General features: G+C 43.4%; 1 protein-coding gene across 7 annotated transcripts in view; it reads left to right on the forward strand.

The window, feature by feature from the left end:
• RGS7 (regulator of G protein signaling 7) overlaps nucleotides 1–25,477 on the forward strand; it is a gene marked incomplete at both ends in the record, with an annotated part of 263,661 nt that extends 238,184 nt beyond the window's left edge. For 6 of the 7 annotated variants that reach the window (XM_082481530.1, XM_082481532.1, XM_082481526.1 and 3 more), the window contains one exon: nucleotides 8,552–8,602. In XM_082481530.1, coding sequence (XP_082337656.1) covers nucleotides 8,552–8,602 — 51 coding nt within the window. Of the gene's footprint in view, nucleotides 1–8,551; nucleotides 8,603–25,315 lie in introns of those variants that run through there. The other variant, XM_082481529.1, reaches the window with a different exon arrangement.
• Nucleotides 25,478–26,625: the final 1,148 nt, after the last annotated feature.

The raw sequence follows: 26,625 nt of genomic DNA on the forward strand, positions 1-26,625 counted from the left end.
TTCTTTTAACTACTTTCTTATAGGTAAAGGCTTCCTGTAATATGCTTTGAATCCCCTGTAATCAGGAAGAAATTTGGATTCAATGGGACAAAGTCAGTAAAGGACACTAAAAAGTAAATAAACAGCCACAAAAGGAAACTCTCCCAATGTTTGAAACAAAAACCCCTATATTTTGCATGGTGGTGTTGCCATAGCATGTTGCAGTGTGATTTGTGTGCTGTCTAAGCAGGTTGATCTATAAAACAATGTTGTACATGATAACATTATACATTTTACTTACATGGAGGTGTTTAATATGAAGTTCCATATTAATAAACAAGCCCATGTTAAAAGTACAGTGTAGGAAGTAAGTAGTATATCTGGGACCTCTTAGAGCCAGGCTTTTTCCCAGTCACAGTGCCTGGCAAGCTGCAATAAGCACGTTTATTCGGGGGAATTTAAACAGCCCACGGATCAGGAATTGGTTATGGTAAAGAGTATGTAAACAGCTGGCTTTAAGCAGAGAAATAGCAAGCTGCAGACAGATGTGAGGAGAACACAGCACGAAAGGGGAAAAAGGGAAGACAGACTGGGAGGCGCTAAGATGACTCTCCGATAATCCCGCTCAAACCAGCAGTTCTGTGCGCAAACACTGGAGCATTATGCCCTGCAGGCGTGCCCGATTTTCATCGTGCTAATCTCAGGGCAGACGTACCAGTACAGCAGGATGCCAGAGGTGCAAGGCAGGCCAAATAAACCAGCTGTGAGCTAGAAATGGGAGCGAGGCTTTCTAGATGTGCAGTGTTAGTACTTCTTCAGTAGAAGAGGATGATTCTTTTGTTCACAGAGCAAGCTATAAAATAAAAACTGTGGGTTTGCTTTTCCTCAAACTGCTACCTGTGAATCCCGGTGGAGTCTGTCAAGTCAGGTCAGGTATGAAAGTAAAACACGTCACTGTTAGATCTATTGGATCGGCAGCTCTGAGGCTTGCAAATTAACGCAGAATGTTAGCATGCTCAAGTGCAAACTTTTTCTCTGAGATGACTGAATTCACATCACCCACTGCCCCGGGACCCTTTGCCCCCAGGCATCCTTCTTCTTCCATTCTTGTTCTCCGTTATGATGAGTTTATAATATGTAATTGTCTACCTTGGTACAGTGGTTCCAAACAGCAGGGATGAGGGAAGCGTTTCTCAGAATATCCTACGGTGTACTGATTAACTTGTTCAACTGTGAAGTGGAGGGACTGTAGTATAGATCTGTTCTTCCGATTAATACAGAAAATAGGTGTGAAACAGGTCTTCTACAACCTGGATAAATGCTATCATCTCTGAACGATTAAGTAAGATGAAAATTATAGTTTCTCGTCTCCTCTGATGGTTTAGAAAATTTGGACTAATTTCAGTTATATCAAATTCAGTGTGTATTGAACTAAATTAGACCTCAGTTTTTTCCACTTGAAGTGTTTTAAAAAACCCAGTAACCTTGGTTGTGTCTAGGGACTGAACCTGAGAAGATGACCTTGTAATTCATAACCTGATTTGATAAGACAGAGACTATAAGAGACTCCTGATCAGTGATGATTGAAAGTGGGTTATACTTGCTGCAGAAAGCATTTGTTAAATTAGAAAGTTTAGAAACTTTGTAAGGGCAATCCCTTTCTACTATTCCTTGAATTAAGTGGAAATAGCCTAATATAATGAGTCGTTATTCTAGTCCAATGAGGAAAAAATAAAAGTGGAGCTATACACACTAAAAAAAAACCCCGAGGCTCAGCTCTGCATTTCTTTGACATTGGAGACTTTTCTTTCCAGAAAACTTTCAATAAGTTGGTGCACTTTGTGAAAGCCCGAAATGCTCAGCTTAAAAACTTTGGCTATTTAGCTTGCTCTGTGGATTTTATAGTGCAAAATTGCTAATGCCTTTGGCAGCCCGCAACAGCCAATATGAAAAGTGTTAGAAACAGTGCATTCACGTACAATATAGAGAAAGTAATAGCAAATTGGCATTTACTATATGTAGTATTTATTACCGAACACTTTATAGTTTGACTCTGAGTAGTAAGCACAGCCATTCTTGTTTTGCCTCACTTATTCACACTCCCAGGTATTGTGTGAAAATACAGAGCACATACACTTCAGCACTACTGGAATGATGCCACCGGATAAGTGCATTGCCTTGGAGTAACACCAGCAACCACGAGTGTCACAGCTCTGACTCAGAGGCACGGGGAACGGTGACAGTGTGTGCTCTGTGCTCCCCCCTGGCCAGCTCAGCCCCTCAGGTTTCTCTTTGGGAATAATTAAGGTCTGTCATCTGCAGCTCTCCAAGGAAGTGAGTAGGGAAGCTAAAAGCGTAAGTCAGGGAGCAGGAGAATCTCATTGTTTGCCACAGGAGTAAAGAGAGGGAAACCAGCTGTTTCTGTGGCATTTAAAAACTGAAATTCTTTTGAGGAATTTACATGGGGAAAAAAATCCATATTAAAAAAAAATAATCAGGAAACTGCCTCTATCTCAAGTACTAACATCTACATTACAGAGAGAAAAACAGGTGAATACGCACCGATAACTTTAATGTGAACAAAGAGGTCCTTTAAGGAAAACTGAAATGAAGAGATCTCATTTACAGGGGAGTGGGCTAATTTCATTTCCACCCCATGCAGATTTTCTCGTCCAGCCAGGAACCGGGTTAGCGGGGCAAGAAGGTGCAGTCTGCCTCCTCAGAGCTGCCTAGGGGGAGACACTCCATCATCGCCTGTTGGTGTCACAGCTTCAGACACCACCATCAGTGTTGGTTTCACCCATTGCTGCCCAATTATAGAGAAGGCAAATAACTGTGCTTGTTGCAACTTTGTGATGTTTTACAGAAATACAGCCAGTAAAAACCAGACCAAACTGAGTTCATATATTAAACTAGAGACCCATTAGGTGATAATTATCTTCACTCGTAACCTCATAAACAAGACCCCATTTAATAACTCTGAGTTTAAAATCATTACACCTTATATTACCCGTACTCTTTCTAGCTATCTTCTCCCACTTAACTGGAAGAACTTGCTTACTAGCGTCCTTTGATATTTTGCCCCTCCAAACCAGTAACATTAGACCATTTCATGAATGAGATGTGAAATGCGAAGGCCATTGAACACAGCACATTTTCACAGAGGCTCAGGCCAATGTCACTTAACATGACATAGCAAATTATGGGCTAGAGATGGAAATTAAAACTCGTAAAAATAGCTTCCTCAGTTCTTATCAGTGGGGGAAAGACTTTCTAGATGCTTAAATCAGTGTAATGTCTTGTCATGTTAAAGTCTGTCCCTTTATTGAGAAACAAGGCAGATAATATATCAATTTCATCTGTTAATCACGATTTTTTTCTATATGAACAGGTAGAACTTATGTACACAAGGCCCTACTGTCCCAGACCAAAAGTCTGTCTAGCCCTGAAATCTTGCCAAGGGCTGTATTTTTCTTGAGCACAGCATTGTGAATGAGCTTCAATGCAGTATCCGCTGTGGGATCTCATCTTCAACGTTCAGTCGTGGAAGAGATCCTAATTAGACTTTTAAATTTACTTACAGGTTATTCCTAAAATTTAAACCAAAAAATAGCCAGTCAGAAAAAATATCACAAAGCTTCTTATTTGACAAATACAAAACAATAGTAAAAAGAATAAGTATTTGTGGAAATGAAGGCCTTTTCCATTTCAGGAGAGAGAAGGCTTATTGATGTTTGACTAAAAAGAACCGATGAAATAATTGAAAATTTTCATTTGGACTAATAATTAGTCCAAAACTCTAGTTTAAGGATTTTGTTAGGAATGATGTCCAGGCTAATGAAGAAAATCAACAAGAGCATCTGTAGGACACGCCAGTGAGGACTGGCCTCCTTGTCCTGTCCTGCAGCGCCTGGAGCTAAGCTGCGGCGCCTGGTGCTGGAAGAGAAGGGCTGAGGAGTAGCACTTGCACAGCCAGGTCCGTCTAAGCGAGGAGCCAGCGCGTACCGTTCAGGTATTAGGCCAGTGTCTGCCATTTCCCAGCTGACAAACATTTACCTGAGTCTTAAGCTACTTGCAGGAATGAGAACTGCAGAGAGGTATAGAAACCTGAGGGGTCAGGCCGAGGGCAAACATACTACAAATATTTGTCTGGTGCGTCAGTGCCTTGGAAAATCTTAAGTGTTACCCCACGCTTCGATGGTTCTTCAAGTTCAAACTACCCCATCTGCCAAGACTTTGTAGGTTAATGACAAATGAGAGCAGCTCGTCAGTAAATGTAAAGATTAGTGAGGGAGGAGAAAGAAATCGGGAGGGACACCCGATTTGGAACGAGCAAAAATAGGAACGCAGTCACTGAGCCGCTGCCTCCCGCCTGTGGACCACTTCAGGAAACGGTACGGCCCTAATGGCAAATGAGCAGAGAACTGCAAATCCCCGCGATAGGCAGAGGGATTTTCCTGAATATGCAACCACTTAGCACTGCAGCTGTGCTGCCAACTCATGCCCCAAATTCAGTAAATACTAACCTCCTCCCCTACTCACGTGGCTGAAAGAGAAACACACCTGCACGGGTGGCTGAGAGCAGGGTCCCATGCTGCTGTGGAAAACGAAGCAGAATCCTGACCCCCTGAGTGGTGCTAAAGCAATTTCCCCGTGCCAGAGGAGCAAGCGCTGCCTAATCTTGGAAAGGGACCTACAGTTTCTGCTCCTGTGCCTCTCCAGATGTGCTTCTGTCAGAGGCTGATTATACACCGGCTCTGTGTGGCGCACTGCGATGTCACTTGGGGGCTTTCCGTGCCGATGCCGGCCGAGCTGCCGGTGTGCTGCAGGTGTATCACGCATGAGCAGATGGGGAATGGTGAGAGCAAGGAGGATCGATTCTCGCTCTGCATCTCATTTTGCTCACAGTGGGGTTCATACTGTTTCTCTGTTACACCTGGTCAGATGCGTGGAATTCTCATTTCTAGTTCTACCAGTATCAGTCCTGGGGTGTAGCATCTGCGCTGGCAATAAAGAAATATGATAAAGGAACCATTGAGGCTGCTTAGCAGAAAGGAAGACAATTTATCTTTTAAAAGGAAAAGACTTGATCTTCCTCTACCATGCATTTCAGCTCCAGCCCCTATATAAATTTCATATTGATTTCTTGTAAGCCACATAGGTACTGAGGTTGTTGCTGACTTGTTGGCCAGATAACGTGAGGAGTTAGTGTCATGCTGCATAAATAGGTCAGTCAGCATGTTTGTGTTTAGCAGCTCATAAATCTGCACGTGCTTTTGAAATTTTCCCCCTAAATTCTCTAAAAGCACAGTTGGAAAGATATCTCTGTGTTAAACAGTTAATACACTAAGGCAGGGACACGAACACTGAGGCCAGTTGATTCTGATGTACTTGCTCACTCCAGTTGCTGTGCTGCCTCCTTATTCTCCGACTCCCTTGTCAGGGTATGTGCAGGGGTTTCATTTTAGCTTCTGTATTATTAGTAAAATTGTTAAATAGTTTCAATTCATATGTCCAAAGTGCACCAATACAGCCAAAAATCCTAATCCTGTTCAGAATTTGGCCATATACTTCTAAATGTTGATGGCAAGATTATATTGCAGATATTAAGGGTCTCCTTTTCATTCTTCAGACAAATACCTACTACTTCTTCCAACTTTTTTTCCAATTGTTCTTTAATCTCATTAGCAAAGGAAACATTTTTCTATGTGTGATGGCTCATACGCTACACCCCTCAAAACTGGCCTGTTAGATGTAGTTTCCCAAATCAAAATTCACCTTATAGAAATGCTATTAAGATCGGATCTGAAAGAAATAGCTGAGCTCAGCTCTTAAGTTATGACCCACCAGGGATGATCCTTACATCAGTCTGTAAATTGAGTGACTCTGGAAATCTCCTGGAAGTGATAATTAAGAAACCCTACTGTACGGAGCTAAAGTAAAAGTATACTCTGGAACAAAGTCTGAAGGAAATATTCTGTAAACTTTAAGATCTGAATGAGAAGGTGGGATAATTCTGTATTTGGGGCTGCTCTGGATTCTGTGTATTAAAAGCTTCTTTTCCCAATCAAAGAAATGATTCAGAATAAACATGGAAAAAGATCTCTTAAGGAGGGTGTATCGTCTAAGTAGTCACTTTTCCATCTATAAGATAAATTAGAACTACTAATACCTGGAAAAAAAAGCATCCATTGTTGTACAGATGAAGACTTCATATCTTTAAGAAGTGTAATATTCTCTGAGGCAGGGAGGGGAGGTGGAGGAGAGGACTATCCAGACAAATCCTGATCACTGTAGGGCTTAGGAGAAAATGTATCCAAAGACCAGCAATATTCGGGGAGCAAGTGATGTAGAATACAGAAAGAATTTGGCATGACAGCTCACCGTGTCTATAGGGGAAAATTCAAATAATATATAGAATAAGATTAAACAAGTCAGATCAACTAACTAACAACTAAATTTTGGCCTGCTTTTAGGTCAAAACGTCCTAGTTTATGTGATATGACAATTAATTCCTGAGATGCTAGAATTTGTTTAGGGTCATCTATGTAAATTCCGGGGAATTTACAACTCCTAAATAATCAATTTTTATAGATAAGAATAAAAAATTATTTCACAGATCTTATCCCACAGCAAGAGCTTGTGTGGCTTTCCAGTGTGGTATTGAGCAACTTGTTTTAATAACTAATAGAGAGCTTTCGGTTTAATTGTTTTAATTAACTAGTTTATGCAGTTCAGTACTAAAGGGAACTCATGCATGTTTACAGAAAGTAGCCAGGCCTGTAGACCTGTGAAATTAAGCACTAATAACTTCGTCAAAGGCAAAGATATGCATATGCTCAATATTTTCCTAGATTATCTATCCAAGGCTGACAATCATGAATCGCCTAACAAAACACTTAATTTCGCTGTTTTAAACTGTTTTCCAGTGCCACAGAGCTGTTGAGACTTTTTTGACTATTTAAAAAGAAAAGATGTCTTAGTATAACAGCTTACCGGTTACATTAGAGGAGAGCGTGATTTACGGCTCAACAAACGTCAAGAAGCTGTGGATTTAATGTAGGTGGAAAGTGACAGAGTTAAAGCTAGACACAGGGAAGAGAGCGTGCCAGGAAGGGCACCTTCCGTCTTTCAAAGAAGTGGGTATTAATACTGCCGGGTGATACGGTGATCCTGCTGGATGAGCAGTCTAACCCCGCCCTGCAGATCATGAGTGCCCTTCAAAATTATACTGTAGGGGAAATATTCATCCTGATCTGTTCAACTTGTATTTCAGAGCGCAGAGAATAAAATAGTTATTCTTCCTTTTGTGAAGACCCACTCTGGTATACTGCATTTGAGCAAATGCTCAAAACCAACTTGCAGATCCCTGTGAGCATAAATTTAATTGATAATGACAATAGATACTAGATTGTGTAATTCCACTAAGTTATAATAGAGCAGATGACTTAACAACTCCTAGATACGGCAGAATAAGTTAATTTACCATTTACTGCAGAAGGTGTAGCATCTCTCCATAGTTACAGTATTGCAAACTGCAATCAGTTTGATTTTTCTGAGTTGTGCACTTAGAATGAACAATACAATAAATGTAAGTATTAAATATCTAACCGGAGAGTTAGACAGAGCCACTTGCTATTTAATGTTTTATGATCTATTTATGTTACATTATCAGGGTATGCCTGTGGTATTTTGAGGAGTGCTGTAAGGTTGCTGTGCCAGCTCTGCCTCTGTTGGATCAGAGCCACGGTAGGATGGCCCTAGGAGAGCTAACTCCTTTTATGTGGCCTCAGGAGAGCTAATTCCTATTATGTGGTTTCGTGGCTTTTGTCTGGCTCAGATAAAGCTCAAAGCTGCCTGACATATACCGTGGTGGCATACCCTACACCATCCTCTTCACGCTGTAGACCTAACTATTGTGGGACACTTATTATACCTTATTAAAAGAACTTGCTAAAAACCTGGAACCGCATCCTTGTGACAGGAGGAACGATGAGGAAAATAACCGTGCGGAAATCCAAACACCTTCAAAGCAGTGCTATGCAGTCACATGTAATATACACCTTACCGATGTTCCTTATAAATAGTAAATACGGTCTCAGCAAACCAATAGCTGCGCTCATGGAAAAGCTGCTTTCCTGCCTATATGCAATCTGCCTCTTACTTTCTCACCCAAACTTTAACGTAGCTTCTTGTCCTCTGCGGCAGAGCTACCGCAGTTTGCGCGCTCATCTTCGCAGCACAAGGCCCTCTGGCTTGCAGTAGCCCTCTTCGAGTTCTGGGTGTCACTGACAGCAAAAACCTCAGCATTAGTTTCTCCTCATTCGAAACCAGCCTCATTCGAAACTGGCCTTTAAATTCGGTGGCACATTCTGTGGAACGATCCAGCTGGCTGGCAGTGCAGGCGTTTGAGCGGAAGGGCTTCCTGTGGTTTAAGATTTGACAGACTCCAGTTGGTGCCCCTAGTTATTTGACAGTGATGTGGCAACGCTAAGTGGTTGCTGATGAACAGGTTTGCAGTGATCATGCCTCTGTTTTCTGTTTTTGTTTTTTGTTTTTATCTTTTCCTCAGGGGAAATCGCTCACATCAAAGAGGTTAACCAGTCTAGTGCAGTCCTACTAAAAGGATCACCTTGTAGCATGGAAGCAGACTCAAATCATTATACATACTTTGTAGCTCACTGATTGCCTGACTCAGAGGACAGTAGAACAAGATGTTGCATGAGCGAGGACCTGACTTGTTTTCTTTTGTGTATACTAAGGCATTGCAGACTCCGAGGGACTCTCTAGCCTTTCGATGCCTCCATTTCGAAAACTGTCTCCTCACTTCCTCCTTCATATCAAGCTGGATCTATGTCTTTTTATTTTCTGCAAGCTCAAGTACAGTGAAAAAAAAGCTTCTGCTAGGCACAGTTTATTAAAAAAACAAACGTCAATCAAAACCTGGAAGAAATGTAAAAAAATGCATATATTAATAAATATACATATGGCATCACATTTATCGCACAATAAATTAGCACAGAAGGTTTCATTTCACTGATGTATTCACATTGAGAAAGAAAGCCTGTGTCTTTGTCTGTTGTCTGTATATTCTCTGTTAATGTTTCTTGCATTTATTTTTATACCATATTTAAAAAAGAACACCTTTTACTCCAGATGTATTAAAGTTGATCCTTTCTCTGTAAATTTGTGTATGTTTATATTGTTGTTTTATCTTTCATTAAAAGATGCAGAATCTCTTTCCTTTGGGAAGTTTGAGATTTTAATATCGAATCTGAAGATTAGCCAAGAGCAAAATCATCCCCCAAAGTTACACACCCTGCGCTTTCTAAAAAGTGACATGAAATGGCATTTTCTTTCTCTCAGTGACACCTAATCAAGCACACCCTATTGATAATCATTTACTTTTTGTTTTCTTTTTGTCAAGCTAGCGGCAGAGAGACCTTTCCAGCTTGCTCATCATCACATAAGCAAACCTTTCTTTAAGCTAGACCCCTAATAGCGCAGCCCGCGCAGCGATTCAGTCGCTACCGGAGACCGGATCGGCTGAACTGCGTTTCCTTAGGGACTGGAGTGAACAAAGCTGGCGGGGAGCACAAGTGTGTACGTGCTAAATAGGGAGGACAGTGTTTTTTCTTCTCCTTGCTGTCACTTGTGATAACACCGCAATGTTTGAAGCTGAAAAGGTAGTGGTTTGGGAGTGCTAAGTATACTGTCTGCAGAGCAAACCTTGGGTAGTAACGCAGGAGGCTGTCCTTCTAATTCAAGGGCTCTCTTCAGGTGTACTGTTGTTTGTCTGCTGCCGCGGTTACTCACACGGAGACCTATTGACAGATTGATGAGAGCGTGTAGCCGTTGCCTGTGAGACAGCAGATATGGCGCTTCTGAAGCTAAACTGAGCTGGAACCAGAAATCTCTGCTTGGCCTAAGAAACAGCACTTTTGACTGAGAGAGATGAGGTGAGGATAGCAGGCAGAATCTCCGAGTGGAAAAGCGATGGTGGGAACTAAGTCAAACAACAAAATGCCGATACCTCCAGGGCATCGCAGGGTGCGTAGGACAAACAAGCCTTTTTAGCAGTGCACAGGACAGACCCAGGACAGCCAACTCCAGTACCATCTGTCATACCGCCTTTGGTCTGATATTGAGAAACAGGAGTCTTGTTTCAAAGGGTCTACCAAAGCTAAAACTGCACACACACACCTGTACACACACACACACAAAAAAAAAAAAAAAGTGGGACGGTCATAGACACAATCAGGCCATAAATTTGATTACATTAATGCTAGAGTCATCTCATTTAACAGGGGATACCTACCTGAGTTGCTGCCGCTCGGGACAGGGCTCCCGCCCAGAGCAGCTGTGGGCAGAAGGGAGCTGAGCTGCCTTCCGCAGGGAGCGCTGCCGTCTCCTCTGGCTCTGCCGGTAGCCTGCTGCACCCATAGCCCTGACTGCAGCACCTCAGAAGAGGTAGTCTGAGTGAACCCGGGACCAAACAAGTTATAAATCACCATGAACGGCTGTTCCCCGGGTTTTTGCTCGGTTGGGGTTTCTGGAGGGTTGGGATTTTTGCTTGTTCTTTATTTTCACGTGCCACTGTTTCTGGTTTCTAGCTTGGGTGATAATCACTGCTTTAAAGTGTCTCAGTTTTTGTTAGCACAATTCTACTAAGCTTTTATCAGAAGATGCTGGAAATGCCCCACGAGAGCTTGATTTTATCAAGAGCTCCGTCTAGGTCAACTCAAAATGTTCACAGTCTGGGGAGGCCAGATGAATTTTAATAAATAGCCACATTGAACCCCGGATCTTAAACTCTGAGATTTAATTTTCCTTTACCACAGAAATGTGAGCTCTGAGGCATGAACTTGAGGCCAAGCGATCCACAGAAATTTGAGCTTTGTTTCACTTCTCAGTGCCAAATAGAGATATTTATTTCCAAACTCCTGCTGCCACCAATTGCATCAGCTGGTATATTGCCTGCTTTGCCTTCGGAGTTAACTAATTAGATACCAGTGTCTGCTTTGAAGAATCGCTAATAAGTAATGTTTCAATTTTATGCATTAGGTATTTCATGCAACTTTACCCAAAGGATTATTTTATTTTATTTTTTTCAAATTGCTTTGGAACACCCACTGGCTGATAAAAAGATGTGGAGCATTTGTATTCCTGAACCCATTTTGTACTTATTCGAGTTCTTTTCTTTCAATAAATATGAGGTCTCTATTGAATGGATGTCTTTTCCTGTATTTGCACAGGATTTAACACAGGGACCGTAAAGTAAAAATACGCATTGCTAATAAGGATTTCAAAGTCGTTAGGGAGCTGTATCAAGGTTTCGTTTGAGTGTAGTTTCAAGTGACGCAGTTCCACAATTACATGAGTGATTTTAGCCCAAACAGACCAAATGAAATCTGTTCTACAACAGCTGATTTTTAAAGGGTTTGTCAGCGATCTTTTGATACTTCACCTGATCACTGTCATCCCAGTACTGGGAATGGAAACTCCAAGTAGGCACAAACATCCTTTTACTGCCCCACGGAGAAAATATAAATGTTTGTTTCCATACTTATATGAAGATCCACTTCCAAGAATTAATATTAACTCAGTTTAAGGCATGTTTTTACAACCACCGAACAGCTGAAGTATGATTTTGGTTACACAATGATATATCCATTAGGAATTTCAATGAGGCCACGAGTCTGCTGAGGTAAAAAGGACCGGGAGAGAAACCCAGTCTGAATGGACTACATTTCTGGTCTCCTGGGGAAGAGCCATCATTGAGTGCCTTCTGGCTCTGCCCAGGAGGCTGGAAACACCCTCCGTTAGGGGTTATTAATTCCAGAATTCATTAAAATAACCACTTGGAGCTGGGAACTTCAGTCTGAGAATTGGGATTCTTCTTCTTCTATAAGGTGCAATTAAAAACTGTCCTTCAACCCTACGGAACTGAAGCGGGAGGAAAAAGGCTGTAAACAGCGATGAGGGAAATTGCAAAATGCTGAGCTGAAACAGTAGCGGAGACCGGCCAAAAATTAATGAGCTGAAGGTGAATACAGGAGTAAAAAATGGGAATTAATTGTGGTCACCAGGACAGAAGCGGCAAGGGAGGACAATCGGGGAACTGAGTAATTAGGAGCAAGAGACGCTGAATGCAGCTGGTGGATTGCCAGCCTGTTGGCCACAGCCACGCAGAGTTGGAATCAAACCCCCAAAAATCAGACAAGACCAACTATGGCTGGCCATTTAGAACCCAGCAACCAGATTTTTTTCAGCTAGAAAACAAGTAATACCAAATATAGAGAATTGCCTTTTACAAATTACACCCCTAAAATTGTTTGAAATCGTGAGACATAAGTGCCAAATAGTCATCCAAGAAATTAGAAATAGTCATCCGAGAAATAAGAAGTAGGAGGGCAAAAAACAATTCCAGAAAATGAGAGCTGAGCTATAGGAATGCATTTAGGATGTTCGTTTATCTTTTAAAAAAATGAATAAAAGCCCAAGCAGAAAATTAAAGTGAGAGAAGGCTGCTTTCTTTAAGTAACTGGAATGAGGAGTTGGGAATCACCAGTGATTTGTTTGTGGCTCTTCCATTTATTTATCTTTATGCCAAGTGATTAGTGGCTGTTTGAATTTAGATTTTAAAACTACCATATTTTTAATTTTCTGTCTAGCGGGAGATGTTGTGCATAGAACTAACGCTACGGGACTATTAAACATGTAAAACATAGGAATCTTGCTAAAAGAAAGTTAATAGCCATAGTGACCAACATAAAATAAGGCTTTAGTCCCAAGACGTTCAACGTAAATTAGCAGCAACTTCTTTAAACATATTCTGTGTCCACAATTCATTTAAGCAAGTTACTAAGTGGCTGTGAGTCATATCAATCTGCCTTTTGATCTGGCTGCGCTGAACACATTAATGCCTTTGTCTGCTGTGAGTTGAAGACCGGCTGAAGTCCCAATATCAAAGAGACAGAGGGGAAGAGAGGGTGACCTCCCTGAGGCCGGGCTCCCCCTCCTCGTGCTGTTCCAGACTGTGGGGTCCTCAAGTGACACGTGTACAAATAAATGGGTTTTGTTTGTACAGACATCGGCTTGAGGACTGCAAAGTCTTTCCAGACAGTCATTATCTGTGCTGCTATAATTTTTTTTTCCTAATATCTAAACTAAATCTTCTTTGCTTGAATTTATCCCTTTATTTTTTGAGTAGGCTGCTACAATCACTGTAATGAAATGTTCCCTCCCTTTTTGCTCAAACAGGGAGATGGCCACCGCAACGTTACAGCCTCCTTTGGTTTTTTTACTGGCCTTTTCTGAAGTGCGGAGTGACTTCATGGCTCTCCATCAGGTTGGGGATGTTACAGCTGGCTTTGGGGAGAGTGCCCAGGGCAGGCTGCAGGGCTCCCACCCAGCTCTCATGGCGGGAGGGCAGAGGATTACTGTTGTACTTCTGTCTGTACACACAGCTGCGGGCCTTGCCCTGTTTTTTGCAGTAGATGGCCGCTGCCGAATTGTGCCAGCTTACGTGGCACGGTGATGCCCAGATCCTTTGCAGGAAAGCGTAGCTGGTTGTTCCCCTTTGTGTGTAGCCGACTGCTTGGGTCAGTGAGGTGTCTTCAGCTGTCCATTGAGTAGCATCTTCGTTTTGCAAACCATCTTTCTCTTTTACCGAGGTCACTTTTCTTTTTTTGATTCTAACCTGTGAAATACTTGTAGTCCTTTTACTTGCGGGTATTTTTATGTGTGGGTGAGAGTGCGGAATCTGCTGGCCTGATTCTTTAACGCAGACGCATGAGTGAGCGTGAGTACCATCATCACTGTTTGCCAGAAGGGATCTGGATGTGTAAATTGTTAAGAGAAATTGCTGTGACAATAAACTCTCAGAATCTGCTCAAATGCTAGATGATAGTCCTTATTTATAAGTGCAGACACGGACAGTAAATATCAAACAATATTAAGACACGATTGTAAATGTTACCTTGTTAGTGGCATTTGCACAATTTTTATTGTACTTTCCCTTCACTCCCAAAATATGATCTGCCGCATTCGCCGTCATTGTCTTTTTTTTTTTTTTATTTTGAGTTGACTAGATTTTGAAATCTATTAGATTCATCCCAGATGTCAGCTTTCAAAAGAGATACTGTATACCACCCTGGCACTTAAACTTGCAACTCCTTCTTCCAGTGTATCACATAAATGAAGCATTTCATTATTCATATAACTTTCCTATCCACCTCTTCACTCCTTTCCCCCTTTCCTTTTTGAAAGGTGTGCGGCAATGGCGTATTTAATGTGACTTACTTTCCCACCTTTTTGCAGAGAGGAATGTATAACCTGAAATCTCTGACCTTTTTCTGAGTTCATCTCTTCTGATGCGCTGTTCTTAATACTGCTCGTCTTTTCTTTCAGACACTCTTTCTTCTCTCCCGTCCCCCTCAGTAACATCTTTTTTAGGATTCTCCATCTTTTATGGTTCTTTTCCTTTGTTCCTCTGATCTTCATTCCGTTGATCCCTCCCGTATGTTCCTACGGTCCCCACTAATGCTCTTTACATTTACCTCCTCTGTCTTTCTGGGAACTGAAAGAAATTGCAAGGAAAAAAAAAATAATAAAAGAGAAAGCATTAAAGGAAAGGCAAGCCAGCGCTAGGGCCAGGGCTGATGCAGAACTGTGACCTGATCTCAGGGGACTCTCCTGCCCCTGCGTGCCTACCTTTCCCCTTCCCCGCACTGCTCCCACCACCTCTCCGCTCCTCCTCCAGCCCCCGCTGCCCCAAACTCCCCTCTTCTTGAGACGCTGGTGGGGATTCGGACATAACCACACAAAGCATTTTGGGGGAGGGGATATATGTGGAATTTCTTCAAGGGCTAGACTTTAAATGTTCTGGTGTTTTAAAAGGAGGCACCAGCAGCAAAGCAAACTGCTGAAGATACAGTGCAGGCGATTGAATAGATAATACTCAGTTAATGAGGGAATTGGTTTCCAGAAAGTTGGTTTTAGGGAACAGTTAAGTTTGTAATTCCGAAGGCAGTTTGGCTTGCTCCACTTCTCCTTCCTCCACCCCACCCAAATTACTTCAGCAACCTTCCTGGGGCCCTCGCTGGCAAGGCCTTGCCAAATCTCTCTTCTCTTGCTTTCCTTCTCAAGCATTTTCCTCATCCTTTTCTGTCACTGTTGCAAACCCCAGGCATGGGGGAGTGACTGCCGCTGCTCTCCCACCAGTTTGTGTGCAGGGGGGGAGATTTTCACATATGTGGTTTTTTTCTTCCCATAATGAGAGCACTTGTTCCAAAGAGCTTCTTCCCAGTGCAATTCCTGTCATATAGACCCATATCATCTACTTTTTCTGTATCCTTGTGCATTATCGACATTCAGGCATTTTATTGGGAAAAAAAAATAACAAAACCAAGAACCAAAAAAACCAAACAAACCCAACATGGAAGATCTGAATTTTCAATAGTTCTTCTGCTGTTACTCAGAGCGGACTGGAACAACAGACAAACAAGTTGACCTCTACTCTCTACCTGAACCCCGTTGCCGTGTTAACACTGCACTTTGGGATTCCCATCTGTGCTGAGCATCTGCTGACCTTTCAGTGCCTCTGTTGGCATCTCCCACTGTTTCTTCCTGCCCCAAACTCCCAGCATGCTTCCACTGGAAGCAGAGATGTGAAACCTGTAAGACTGACTTTAAAGCTTAGTTATCCTTTACTCAGCAGGTACGATTGTGCTTGCTAACTGGATGTCAGTTGTAGCACCTTTTTCATATAGTAAGGTGGAGTTGGTTGGTTTGGTTTTTTTTTTTGAAAGACAGTTTGGACTCCTCCTGCCACTCCCTGTGCCCCACACCAGGCCATGTGCTGGGAAGGCATGGGATGTCTCTAGAAAGCTTTTGAAGGCAACTTCTTTCCACCAACAGCACAGACTAGGGAAAGTGGCTTTGATCACTTTGTGGTTTTTAATAAGAAAGAAAACCCCAAGGGTTTGGAAGCCAAAAGACCTTGAGGAATAAGAGAGAGACAGAGAGAGAGGAAGGAGTGGTAAAAATAAAAAAAAAAAAGCATAAAAATAACAGCTGGGATAGTGACATCAAGGCCCACCACCAGCCTCTCATTATGGCTATCACTTACTTTCTGTATCCTGAGAGCCCTCACGGATGGCTGTCGACCTCCTGCTCTGTGTGTTTAACGCTGTGACCAGTAAAGCATCAGGATTCAGCAGAAGAGGACCGGAAGACCACAGGGGACATGTGTGCTTAAGTGGCACTGCCTGACCCGCGGGTCAGAACTGGGAAATAAAAGGCTGAGCATTGGGAAGACTTTGATCTACATACCCTTCAAACCACGGCAGAGCCCGCTGCTTTCATTTTTCATCCAAATAAAGATTTTGAATGCGCTGCCCCAATTACCTTGTGTAAAAAAAACAAAAAAAGAAGAAAGACGAGAAAGAAGAAAAACCTTTCCATGCCCAATGTGGTGAAGAAGTCTATTGTTGCCCATAGAAGCTGCATCCTTTTCCAATTCCTTCAGGAACTCCTGTACCAGGATGGAGCTCATTACTCCTCATTATTGAGGCCTCGCAGTCCTGTGCATGCAGCAGCGGCGGCGGCTGCCTACTTCTTCTTGCTCTGCCAGAGAAAAGCTGTCTGCAGCAGTCAGCATCAGTCCTTCATGTAATGCAGACATGGCTGCTAACGGCTCTCTCCCCGGATACTCTCACTTTCTGTTTTATTGGTACTGATAGCACCAGCATGGCCAGTGAATCAGCGCTGATTTGGTACAATACTGCTCAAATTTTAATTCTGCTGAGGAAAAATGTGTAATCTGAATGGTACTACTTACTTTGACTTGTGTAATGCTGAATATGAAAAATATTAATACTAGACATTTATCGGGTGGGACGCTTTTGGTATTCATTATAGCCCATTCTTTGAGAAATCTAGGTACAGCATAAAATCAAAACCAAAAGAAGGCGGTCAAAACAATTTTCTTTGCCATGGCAAAGCAAACTAGTTTGGTGTTATCCAAAGTTTGGGGTTTTTTCTCCTTTTTTCTTTATTTTTCCCATCAGGTCTGAAGCGATAACACGCCACATCTTTCAGTTTGATTTTTTTTTTCTTTTTTTTTTTTTTTCCTGGCTGAGTCTTGCTGAATTATGCGCTGAGAACGGGTCTTCTAAGGAGACAAACACCTCCAGGTTCATTTTCCTCCTGGAAACCCTCAGCCAGGTGATGTTAAAAGCCGCCGGGCAGCGACTGCAAGGTCTGCTTCCAACATCGGGAACCAGACCCGTTTCCCAGCTGCGTGTCGCGCAGACGCCCCTCGCAGCCCGCGCCCCCACCCGCCGCCAGTGGGGCAGCGCTGCCCCCGCCGTGCCCGTGCCCGTGGCCGTGCCCGTGGCCGTGGCCGTGCCCACGGGGGTTCCCGGAGCGCGGCGCGGCGGTCCCGCTTCGCGGGCGGCGTGGCAGGAGTGACACCTCGTGGGTGCGCGCAGGAACGGCGCCCGGCCGGGCGCCCACGCCGCCCACGCGGCGGGAAGATGCCGTTTCCACCGGCGGAGGAAGACCCGGGCTGCAGCGCTGGGCTGCGGCATCCCGCCCCTTCCCACGCTAACGCTGCCTGTGCTTCCCCTCTGCCCTTGCAGCTCTTTTTTCCTGGCGAAAGGGTGGGTTTCCAATGGGATAAGGCAGGTTGAGGTAAAGGGGGGCGCGGGAGTCGGAAATGAAGTGGACGTGGCGAGTAGGGGATGATCTGTCCTGCGCTGAGCTTGATATCGAGCTGCGTTGCCTCATTAAAAGTTGATGAGACCAAAGCGTATTTTGCTGATCGCATGGTCAACAGCTAAGATAGAGGCGTGGCACAGCTGACAGCAGCTGTTAACTCAAAACCCCCACCTTTCTTCATATCCCAATAAAAAGAACATGGAATATTTTTGTTAGGTTACACCTGAGGAGACCGTCTCTCTTAAGGCGGTTCCTGGGAACCGACGTCTCTGCACTACAAGCAATTCCTCCTGGGTCCTTGGGATTGTATCGAGATACATTTGGCTTGTCTCGAATTGACTGCAGTAGCTGTGGGCACTGATTTAAACAATGACAAATCGGAGTGCTGTGCTGCTGAATATAAAAGTAGCCCCAAACGAAGAAGAAACGGCGGCAGCCACGGGGCAAAGCCGGTACGTCAAGGTCTGATTTAGCTCTGGACCCACACACAGGCTGAGGGTTGATGGAAGAAGTAGTTATGCAGATGTGAGTGCCCGGGGGAAGCCTGGGCACGTCCCCGGGAGGAACGCCCAGCGGAGAGCCCCGTTCCAGCAGCCTGCCGGCGGGGAAGGTGGGCTCTGAAGTCGTGCGTGGAAGCACGGCTCCCAGTTGTTCCCCTGCTTGCATCCAGGGCAATGGGATTTCAGTCCTAGGATCTGTAAGCAAACAGGCTGGCCAGAAGCAAACCCGCTCCCGCCTAGTTCTGGTTTTAGGGGGGAACCTCTTCACGAAGGCTAAAATATCACTGGTTAACCACTGCCAAACTGCAATGGTACAGTCCTTACGGCTCTCCATGCTTCACTTGCTAGCTGTATCTTGGTGAGAATGAGAAGCCACATCTAAAAACTACTGGAATTTCACAGGCTTCCACCTGCATAGTTATGTTTTGTGGGTGCTGCAAATACATGGGTTTCATTTGCCTGGATTTGGGGCTGGCTTTCTTCTCGTCTCCAGAGCCCCTAGTCCATGTGATGGGATTGCTGAGAAACTCTGACTCTGTATTTCAACCTTTTCCATCTCATATTTTTGCATATCCCACTCCAGCTTTACCGAAGAACGTGCACTCTCTCTGGAGGGACAATGGGCAAACCGGGGCTATGCACCCTAATGACCTCAGGCGCTCAACCATTTTGGGGAGGCTTTTCTATGGAGAATCATGTACATGGGAGCTGCTCTTCAGCTTTGAGAATCACAGGATGAAAGCAATGCTTTTTCCCCATTAGTAATAGGCAGCCAACTTTCGTAACATAATGTTTAATGAAAAATATATTAGGTATTTGCATGTAATATTTTTTTAAGTCTGGAATGGATGTTATTGGAAATGGAAATTTGGAATTGGAATGGAATGGAAATTTGTTATTGTAAATGGAAAGCAATTGTCCCGGCTTTAGGGGATGGAGAGAAAGTTGTCGTTGCTTGGATATGTAGCACTCCCCTTTGGGATGGTGTCATTCAATAATTCCTGCCACATGTTATTATGAGTAGGATGTTTTTGTTTCCTTACTGTGTCTCCCCCCCCGAGTCCTGCTGGGTAATATTTCAGATGGTCACGGTCAAAAAAAAGCATGTGACAACTTCCAGATGTTCAAATAATCAAAGCGATCTGCAGATCTAAGGGAGCACACCAACAAACAAATGAAGGATAACTTGAAGGGCCACAAGCTAGGTGGGGGGTCACCTTCAGAGGTGGTGTAGCAGGCTGAAGGATAGTCTTTTAATATCTGGAGAATTCACTGGTGTCTACATCATTTGCTAAAAATGAGGCAGTCTGAGGATGAGGTCGGGCAGGCAGTAGAAACCGAAAACACAGGATCTGGTCATGGTTTTCCCGCAGCTTGGAGCGGCGCTGGCTTCCCAGGGGAGCCAGGAGGGCTGTCACAGTGCGGCATAGCTCTGAGCGGAGCTGGCTGCTGGGCTCCAGCTCACATGACGTGGCTGGGGCTAAGAAATGTGACCATGCCCTGCTGCCATCCGCACCGCCACCGCATCTGGGGCTGCTTCCTCACTGAGCTGGTGGTGCCCGAGGCAGTGCTGCATTCAGCTGAGAGAGGGAAGGACACCTCTCAGAGCAGGGAAACACACCTGCTTCTATAGAAGCTTGCTGGCTTCTATAGGCACCTGTGTAGGCATTAGTAACTAGCCCACAGCTGGGTTTTGGGAGCCCTTCATCACAACCCTTCTTCATCCCAGGTGATTTTTGTTGGTCCATCCTCCCAGCTTTATAGAAACAGACAAGACAACCGAAAATGTATGGTGGGATGCTGTATTCCTCTTCGGGAGTGTAAAAACATTCTTCATCAAGAATAAAAGAAAAGCTCGTGTTAGTCACTGGCAACCTGATGTTTGTAGAGGTGAATGAGCACAGTTGTGTAGTGCAGCGTGTATGGAGGGGCAAGCAGGAACAGTAGGATGGAGGCTGTGTGTCACTTACTGCTGTCGCGCAGGCTGGGGGGTCCTGTCTCTGGTCACAGGAGGGACAAGGTTCCCACCCCACAGGATCCTACAGCAAGGCTGCTGGTGCCTTTTTGTGAGCTGGCATTTCATGTGGCTGTGCCCCTGCTGCTGATGGCACGTCCTTTGAAACAGATGTGCTCTGCATCTGCCCACCATGTGCTCAACTGGCACAGCTCTGTTGGAAAACTCTTTTACAAAACCTTCCACGTGGAGCAGTGATGGGAAGGGACATTATTATTATTATTATTATTATTATTATTATTATTATTATTATTATTATTATTATTATTACTACTATTATTATTTCTACTACTTCTACTACTGCTGCTGTTACAGCTACTAATTTGTGTGGAAACATTGCTGGCTCAAAACCTGGCTCGACTGCTGATGGAGAAAGGAAGATGCGATCCCATCGAGGGAGCTTTGAACATTGCTGTGACTCCTACAGGCTGATGCTTTTGAAGCGTAACTATTTAGGAGGTTGTTACCAACTACTCTTTCCCCTTAGTAGTAAGGCTTTATGTGACTTTCCGGGCAATCCTATATGGGTCTTTTACTGCTTGGTTTTGTTCAAAGAATCCCTTTGTATGTACATAGAGGGGGAAAGACCAATACACTGCTCACCTGGAAAATCGGACCATGGTTCCTGTGTGCGTTGAGGGGCCTGAGCCTGAGCAGGGCATCGGTAGCAGTGTGGGGGCCTTGGAGGAGGCACACCACGACATGAGTAAACACCCAAAGGTGAGGATGATGCTGCAGCTCACGAGGACACTGCTACCCAAATGTGCTGCTGGAAGGTGGTGGCCATGAAAAATTAGATCTGAGCCATTTAACAGATACTTATTGTGAGTAGTCACCTCTGTCCTGATTCATGTCTGTAAGACTGGGATAACAAGGTCATCTGATGTTGTAAATCCTGAAAAGGTTTGGAGGCCCGTGTTCTTCTGCTAGCTGGAGCATCAACAGCGTGTGCTTCCATCATTTATAATGCAGTTGTCAAGACTGCAGGCTCTTTGCCTGCGTCCACAGGGAAAGTTATAATTACCTGTGTATGATAAATTAAAAATGGAAACTATTCACTGCACTGACTTGAGCTGACTCAAGAAGGACAGATCATCAGTGGGGAGACATGATAAGGAAAATAAAGCTACTGCATCACAAACCAGGCAACTGTGGGAGAAAAAGTCAAGCAGCCTCTGTCAACTCTCTACCCAGCCGTTGGTCATCCACCCATCTCTCTACTAGCTACGTATTTGGATGTTTTTATTTAAAAAGCAGGCAGGGGAGAGGCATGGGGAAGTCTGGCTGGGGCAGGAGGAAAGCAGCTAAAGGACCTTTTCCCTGGCTGGTAAATCCACGCCTGGTCTCCCTTCAAGGCTTCGTAGTTTAGAAAGAATTGCAGTTTGTTCTTCAAAAGATGTGTCAGTCTGTTATGGATTAAGAAGACAATATGCCCTCCACATTTACTCTTCCCACGAAGACTGATTTTTGGAGGATTTGCTAGTCACTTCATTTCAGACACATTTCTTAACATGTTTGGATTTCTTTGCGGTTAAATTTAGACTCTGCCTTTCCTGAATCCTATAAGGCTTGCTGCGCGGTGTTTGTCCTTTCATGGTCATCACTGATACATACCCGCTGCACTCATTGCGCTCTACTAAAATAATTTTGTCAGGGTAAAAATTACAAATTAAAATATTCTTTCAGAGGGAGGACCCCAAATATAATTCTGTAACAAAAAAAAAATCCCCAAACATTTCCAAACTGAACTTAATTTGAAATGAAAGCTAAATCTTTCCTTTTGCTACTACCCAGATGCGATCTTCCCAAAGCTTCAGACACGAACAGTCTCTCCCAATTTTCCACCTATTTCAATATGCCGGCCATACTGGACCCAGCCTGTGGCTGTAGCAACCATTCAGGAAAATCTGCAGACAAGGCCAATGCCTGACATCTCTATCCATTACAATCAATGATCACGCATCTTTTACTTTACTTTCTCAGTTTTTGTTCCTTCCACTGCTTGTTTGCAGCTGGATCTCCATTTTGCCCTTTTTAATGGGAACTTGGGAAGTTCCCACTACTTTCCTGTATCTGCCTCTTCTTCTTTTAGAGTCTCCAGTCTCTTTCCCTTATTTTAATAGCCGTCATTCTCATCTGTTGATTGCAGATCTTGGCCAAATCTTGATAAAGTCAACAGAAAGGTTTTCCCTGGAATTTTAGACGCGTTTCTGTTGTGTTTTTTGTTTCCTCTCCCTACTCTTCTTGCTGCCTGGCTGCCTGACTTAAACAAATATTTTCAGAACAACTTGTCCTCAGTTGACTAAACTGGTAAATAATGGATAAATATAGTTTTGATTGGGAACAGCTTTCTGGCAAAGGATGGAGTGCAGCACTAAGGAAGAACTTTTCTCACCTTGAATTATGGGATGCGGTTGGTTAAATTGAAACCATTTACTTAACCTGCATGTACAACACACAAATATCAGAGATGTCCTTTAGCTGTTCTGATACTTTGTGCTGCCTACACTGCCCCAGCTCCAACCCCTGGGCAGCAATTCTATTTTGCGAAACAGAAATAGCCTGGGTTTCTTTCTTTCTTTGTGTCAAAAGCAGCACAAATCTAACTCAGATATTTAAGTGAAGACTCGGGCTTATTCTTCCCACTTGTTCTTTCTTTTTTTCACCATCTGGAAAGGAAATATTGTTCTGTCATAAGCTTCAAGCTCTAACACGTAACAACCGTGTTATAAATTCCTCGGTGTCCTAAGGCTGGCTACCTACCTCCGTAACTCAGTCCTGCTGTGACAGTACTGTCTTCTTATCAAAACGTACTTCACTGAACCTGTAAGAGGGATGTTGCTATGTTTGTTAGGATGAAACTTCGCATATTGCCTATGAAGCATACAGAGGACTTTTATAAATATTTTTCTACGTATTTATTCCCGTGTAGGGGCTAGAAATATAAGTATTCCAGTGTTCTTGATACACGTAGTACAAATAAAAACCCAACTCGCAACAGTAATATGAATATAAGTCATTGTATTTTGAATTTGTATTGTAATAAATTATAGCAATACTTCACACAACCCAGCTATTATCTCAGATTGTCTCTCTGCAGAATCACAAAAACAATCTGAGTCATCCCGACTTGATTCATGTTCAGTTCCTGTTTGGGAAGGTTTCCCTCGCCATCAGACTGCCTGGCAACGTTTTTTTTCTGTGAAAACTCAGATTCTGTACAACAGTCCCACAGTCTATGGTAGGTTCTGCAGCATGAATCATGGAAAATATGCATCCCTGCTTATTTGTAGCTGCTTCTTTTTGCAGAAGTTCATGTGGAAGAAGAGCCATGAGATTTTTTTTCTACGTGATACGTGTGTCTTTTGGCACTCTGATGGGAATCGATTAATAGAGACTTACCAAACATATCAAAAGGTGCTCAGCATTTGAAAGAGGGACAAGAAGTGGAGATGACTCATAGAGCTGAGATTGAACCAGTTTCAGAGAGAGAGAGAGTGAATTTGCCTTTATGAATAAAGCAAAGCACCAGAGGGTTGTTTCCCTGTTTCCCTCAGGGTCCTCTTCATGGTCTGTCACTAAATTCTTTGGGAAATTGTATTTATCTTCGTTGTGGCTTTCATTTTCACCTACGTATAATAGTTATTGCAATTAGTACCTGCAGAATATATTATTTCAGTTAGTTCCTGGAGCGGATCAATTAATAAATAACTTTGTCACTCTCACCTGAAAAGCGTGATAAAAACAGAGAAAATGACTTCTACTTGCCAACCTTCCATACATTACCTGAGAGAGACCTCTCTGCGCTGAAAATTCAGCACAGTGACTCTATATATCTTAGACACAAAGTGAATAATAACATGTGACTTCAGGGAAATGAAGCTACACAGCATAATGATGGTACCAGCTAACATTTCTGCAGTTGAACAGTTCAGCAGTTTCTTTGTTTCTGATAGTGTCCTGCAAAAATACGGTGCTAATTTTACTATCAGTATCAGAGGTAGTATTAAGGGCCAGTAAGAGAATAAAATCATCACTTCAAACATTGGCAGACGTTACAAAGATTAGGGTTACCATAAATAATGAGGATTAAAGGAACTCTAGAATAAAAAGGCTGCAGTGCTTGGTCATTTGATGGCAGATGACTGAGCAATGGTCATTTATCTGGTGGGCAAAAGTGAAGTCGGAAGCAGAGAAACGAGGTGTAGGGGCTGCATGTGCTGCCGGGAGCACCCTCCACCAGGGAGCACTGAGCTTAAACAGGAGACACCGGTCATCTCTAGGGCATCAGCCGGACATGAATGCCAGGAGTAAAAGTGGTCAAAAACTAATGTGACCCCTGGGAATATGCTTTTTTGGCAGGGAGGCCTTGTTTCCTCTGTACGTATGTTGAGCTCTGAAGCGTGGTGTTTGCTTCAGGCGCTCCTAAAGACTGCTGGAAAACCAGCTCTGAGAGCAACCAAAAGACTGGAAAACACCTCCTGGTAGAAGTTGTAGGTACACAGTCTTTTAAGCGTATCAAGAAAAGGTTAAGGGATTCCCAGCTGCAGACGGTAAGTATTTAACTTCAGGACTAGCACTCTTCCAATCTAGCAAATAAAGGATATAAAAAGATGATCTGGTGGCTGGAGCTGGACAAATGCGCAGGAGGAAAAGGCTACGCATTTCACCAGAGAAATACTTAGCTACTGGCGTGGGTCACAATAAGTTATTGTGGCTTTTCTACCATTAGTAATTTTTAAATCAAGAATAGATGTTGTTGAGCTTTTTAATCTAAAAGATGGACTCAAGTTTAAACTGGATCAAATTCAAGGATGTTCTGTGTCCTAAATTATGTGGTTAGGCGACCACACGGCGACTTCTGGGTTTATAATCTGAAAATCCTTTTGCTCTGACAAATAGGCCTGGAGGAGCTTTTACCGGGATTGAGAATTTGGATTCACGGATGCTCGTTGTTTTTACTGGGGTCAGCACTCACCTTTCTTCCTTCTCCTGAACCAGCTTGGCACTGACTGGTCCCGGCGGCAGAGATGCACTAGGCAGACTTCTCCTGCCTAGCCCGAGGATGCTCCTTTTTCACTTATTTCTCTCCTCCCAGGCTGGAACCCCACATTCATTTTTCCGAGGAGCCAGGAGCCACCTTGAACCGGGGAACTTCTGTAGCGCTTTGAGAGTAACCATTCACAAAGACCTCACAGCTCTGAACTACAGCACGCACAAAGAACACTTTTTTTCTAGCGACTACAAAATGCTGCAATAAGCTTTGCTCAAACGAAACCTCTATTAGCGGTAGCGGAGCTTTGTATGTCAGCCACCAAGGATTTGACTCTCAGATAATTGTGATTATACGTTCGCTTCAGAACAACTTGCACTATTTAAGAAGAAAATCAAACTCCAATCAAGCTGTTCAGAGGTTTTGAAATATTCAGATGTAGAGCTCCCAGCTTCCCCGGTTTAGCCGTTGGGGTACAGTGCAAAATGCTGCTGAGCAGGCAATAGTCTCAGGATTTATTGCGGTCACTGAACTTATAAATAGAGAAAGTTCACAGAAAAGCCTGCTCTCGTGAACTTTCAATCAGCATTTGCAAATTAAGAAGCCATAGATTATTTATAAAAGAAATGGATGCGTATCTGTCCTAATGTTTAATAAAGATAATATGTGAGAAGCACGAAACAAGTCATTTTCCTCTGCAGTAAAAATGTATTTCTTCTCTTGGACACAGGACAGTGGCAGTAGCGGTTTAAACCTTTTGAAGCTTTTATATTCAGAAAGTGATACTCTGACAAGGATTATAACAAAAATACAGATCTTAGAGTGGGAATTGTCAGATCAGATGAGACCAAAAGTTGGTAATGATTGAATTCTCTTTAATTGAGATATATATATACACACACGTGCCGTTTAAGTAAGATCTTGATACCAAAAGGTAAACTGAACCGTGCATTATGATCCAGCAAAATCTGGTTTTCTAAATGCATTTTGTCCCCAGGAAGACATGGGGACAGCGATGTTATTGATTTTAAAAGGCCGGATCACCTGTTTCTGGTTGCTTTGGCTATTGGAGTATGCCTGGCCTGAAAAGGTGACCACTTATTTGGCCTACAGTTGCCATGTACCCTACAAGTGCCGACTCCTCATGCGTGCTCTCCCCAGCAAAGTACTGTTCAAGGACACATGAACGTTACCAATCCAATAACATGAATTACATCTGTGCCATCACAGTAATGGTGATTTTTATTTCCCGGGTGGTCCCAAGGGACATGAATACAACCTCCAGCCCCAGGCCCACATTTAGGGTCCTGTTGCAGCACAGCTGGCTCCAGGGCCGGGAGTCTGGTAAGGTGAGTTGAAAATATTATTTCTTCCCCATGCTCTCATGTACCAGTTGCAACTCAAATATATTGAAG

Source organism: Vanellus vanellus (assembly GCF_965231255.1).
Source record: "Vanellus vanellus genome assembly, chromosome: 3".
Classification (NCBI taxonomy): Eukaryota; Metazoa; Chordata; class Aves; order Charadriiformes; family Charadriidae; genus Vanellus; species Vanellus vanellus.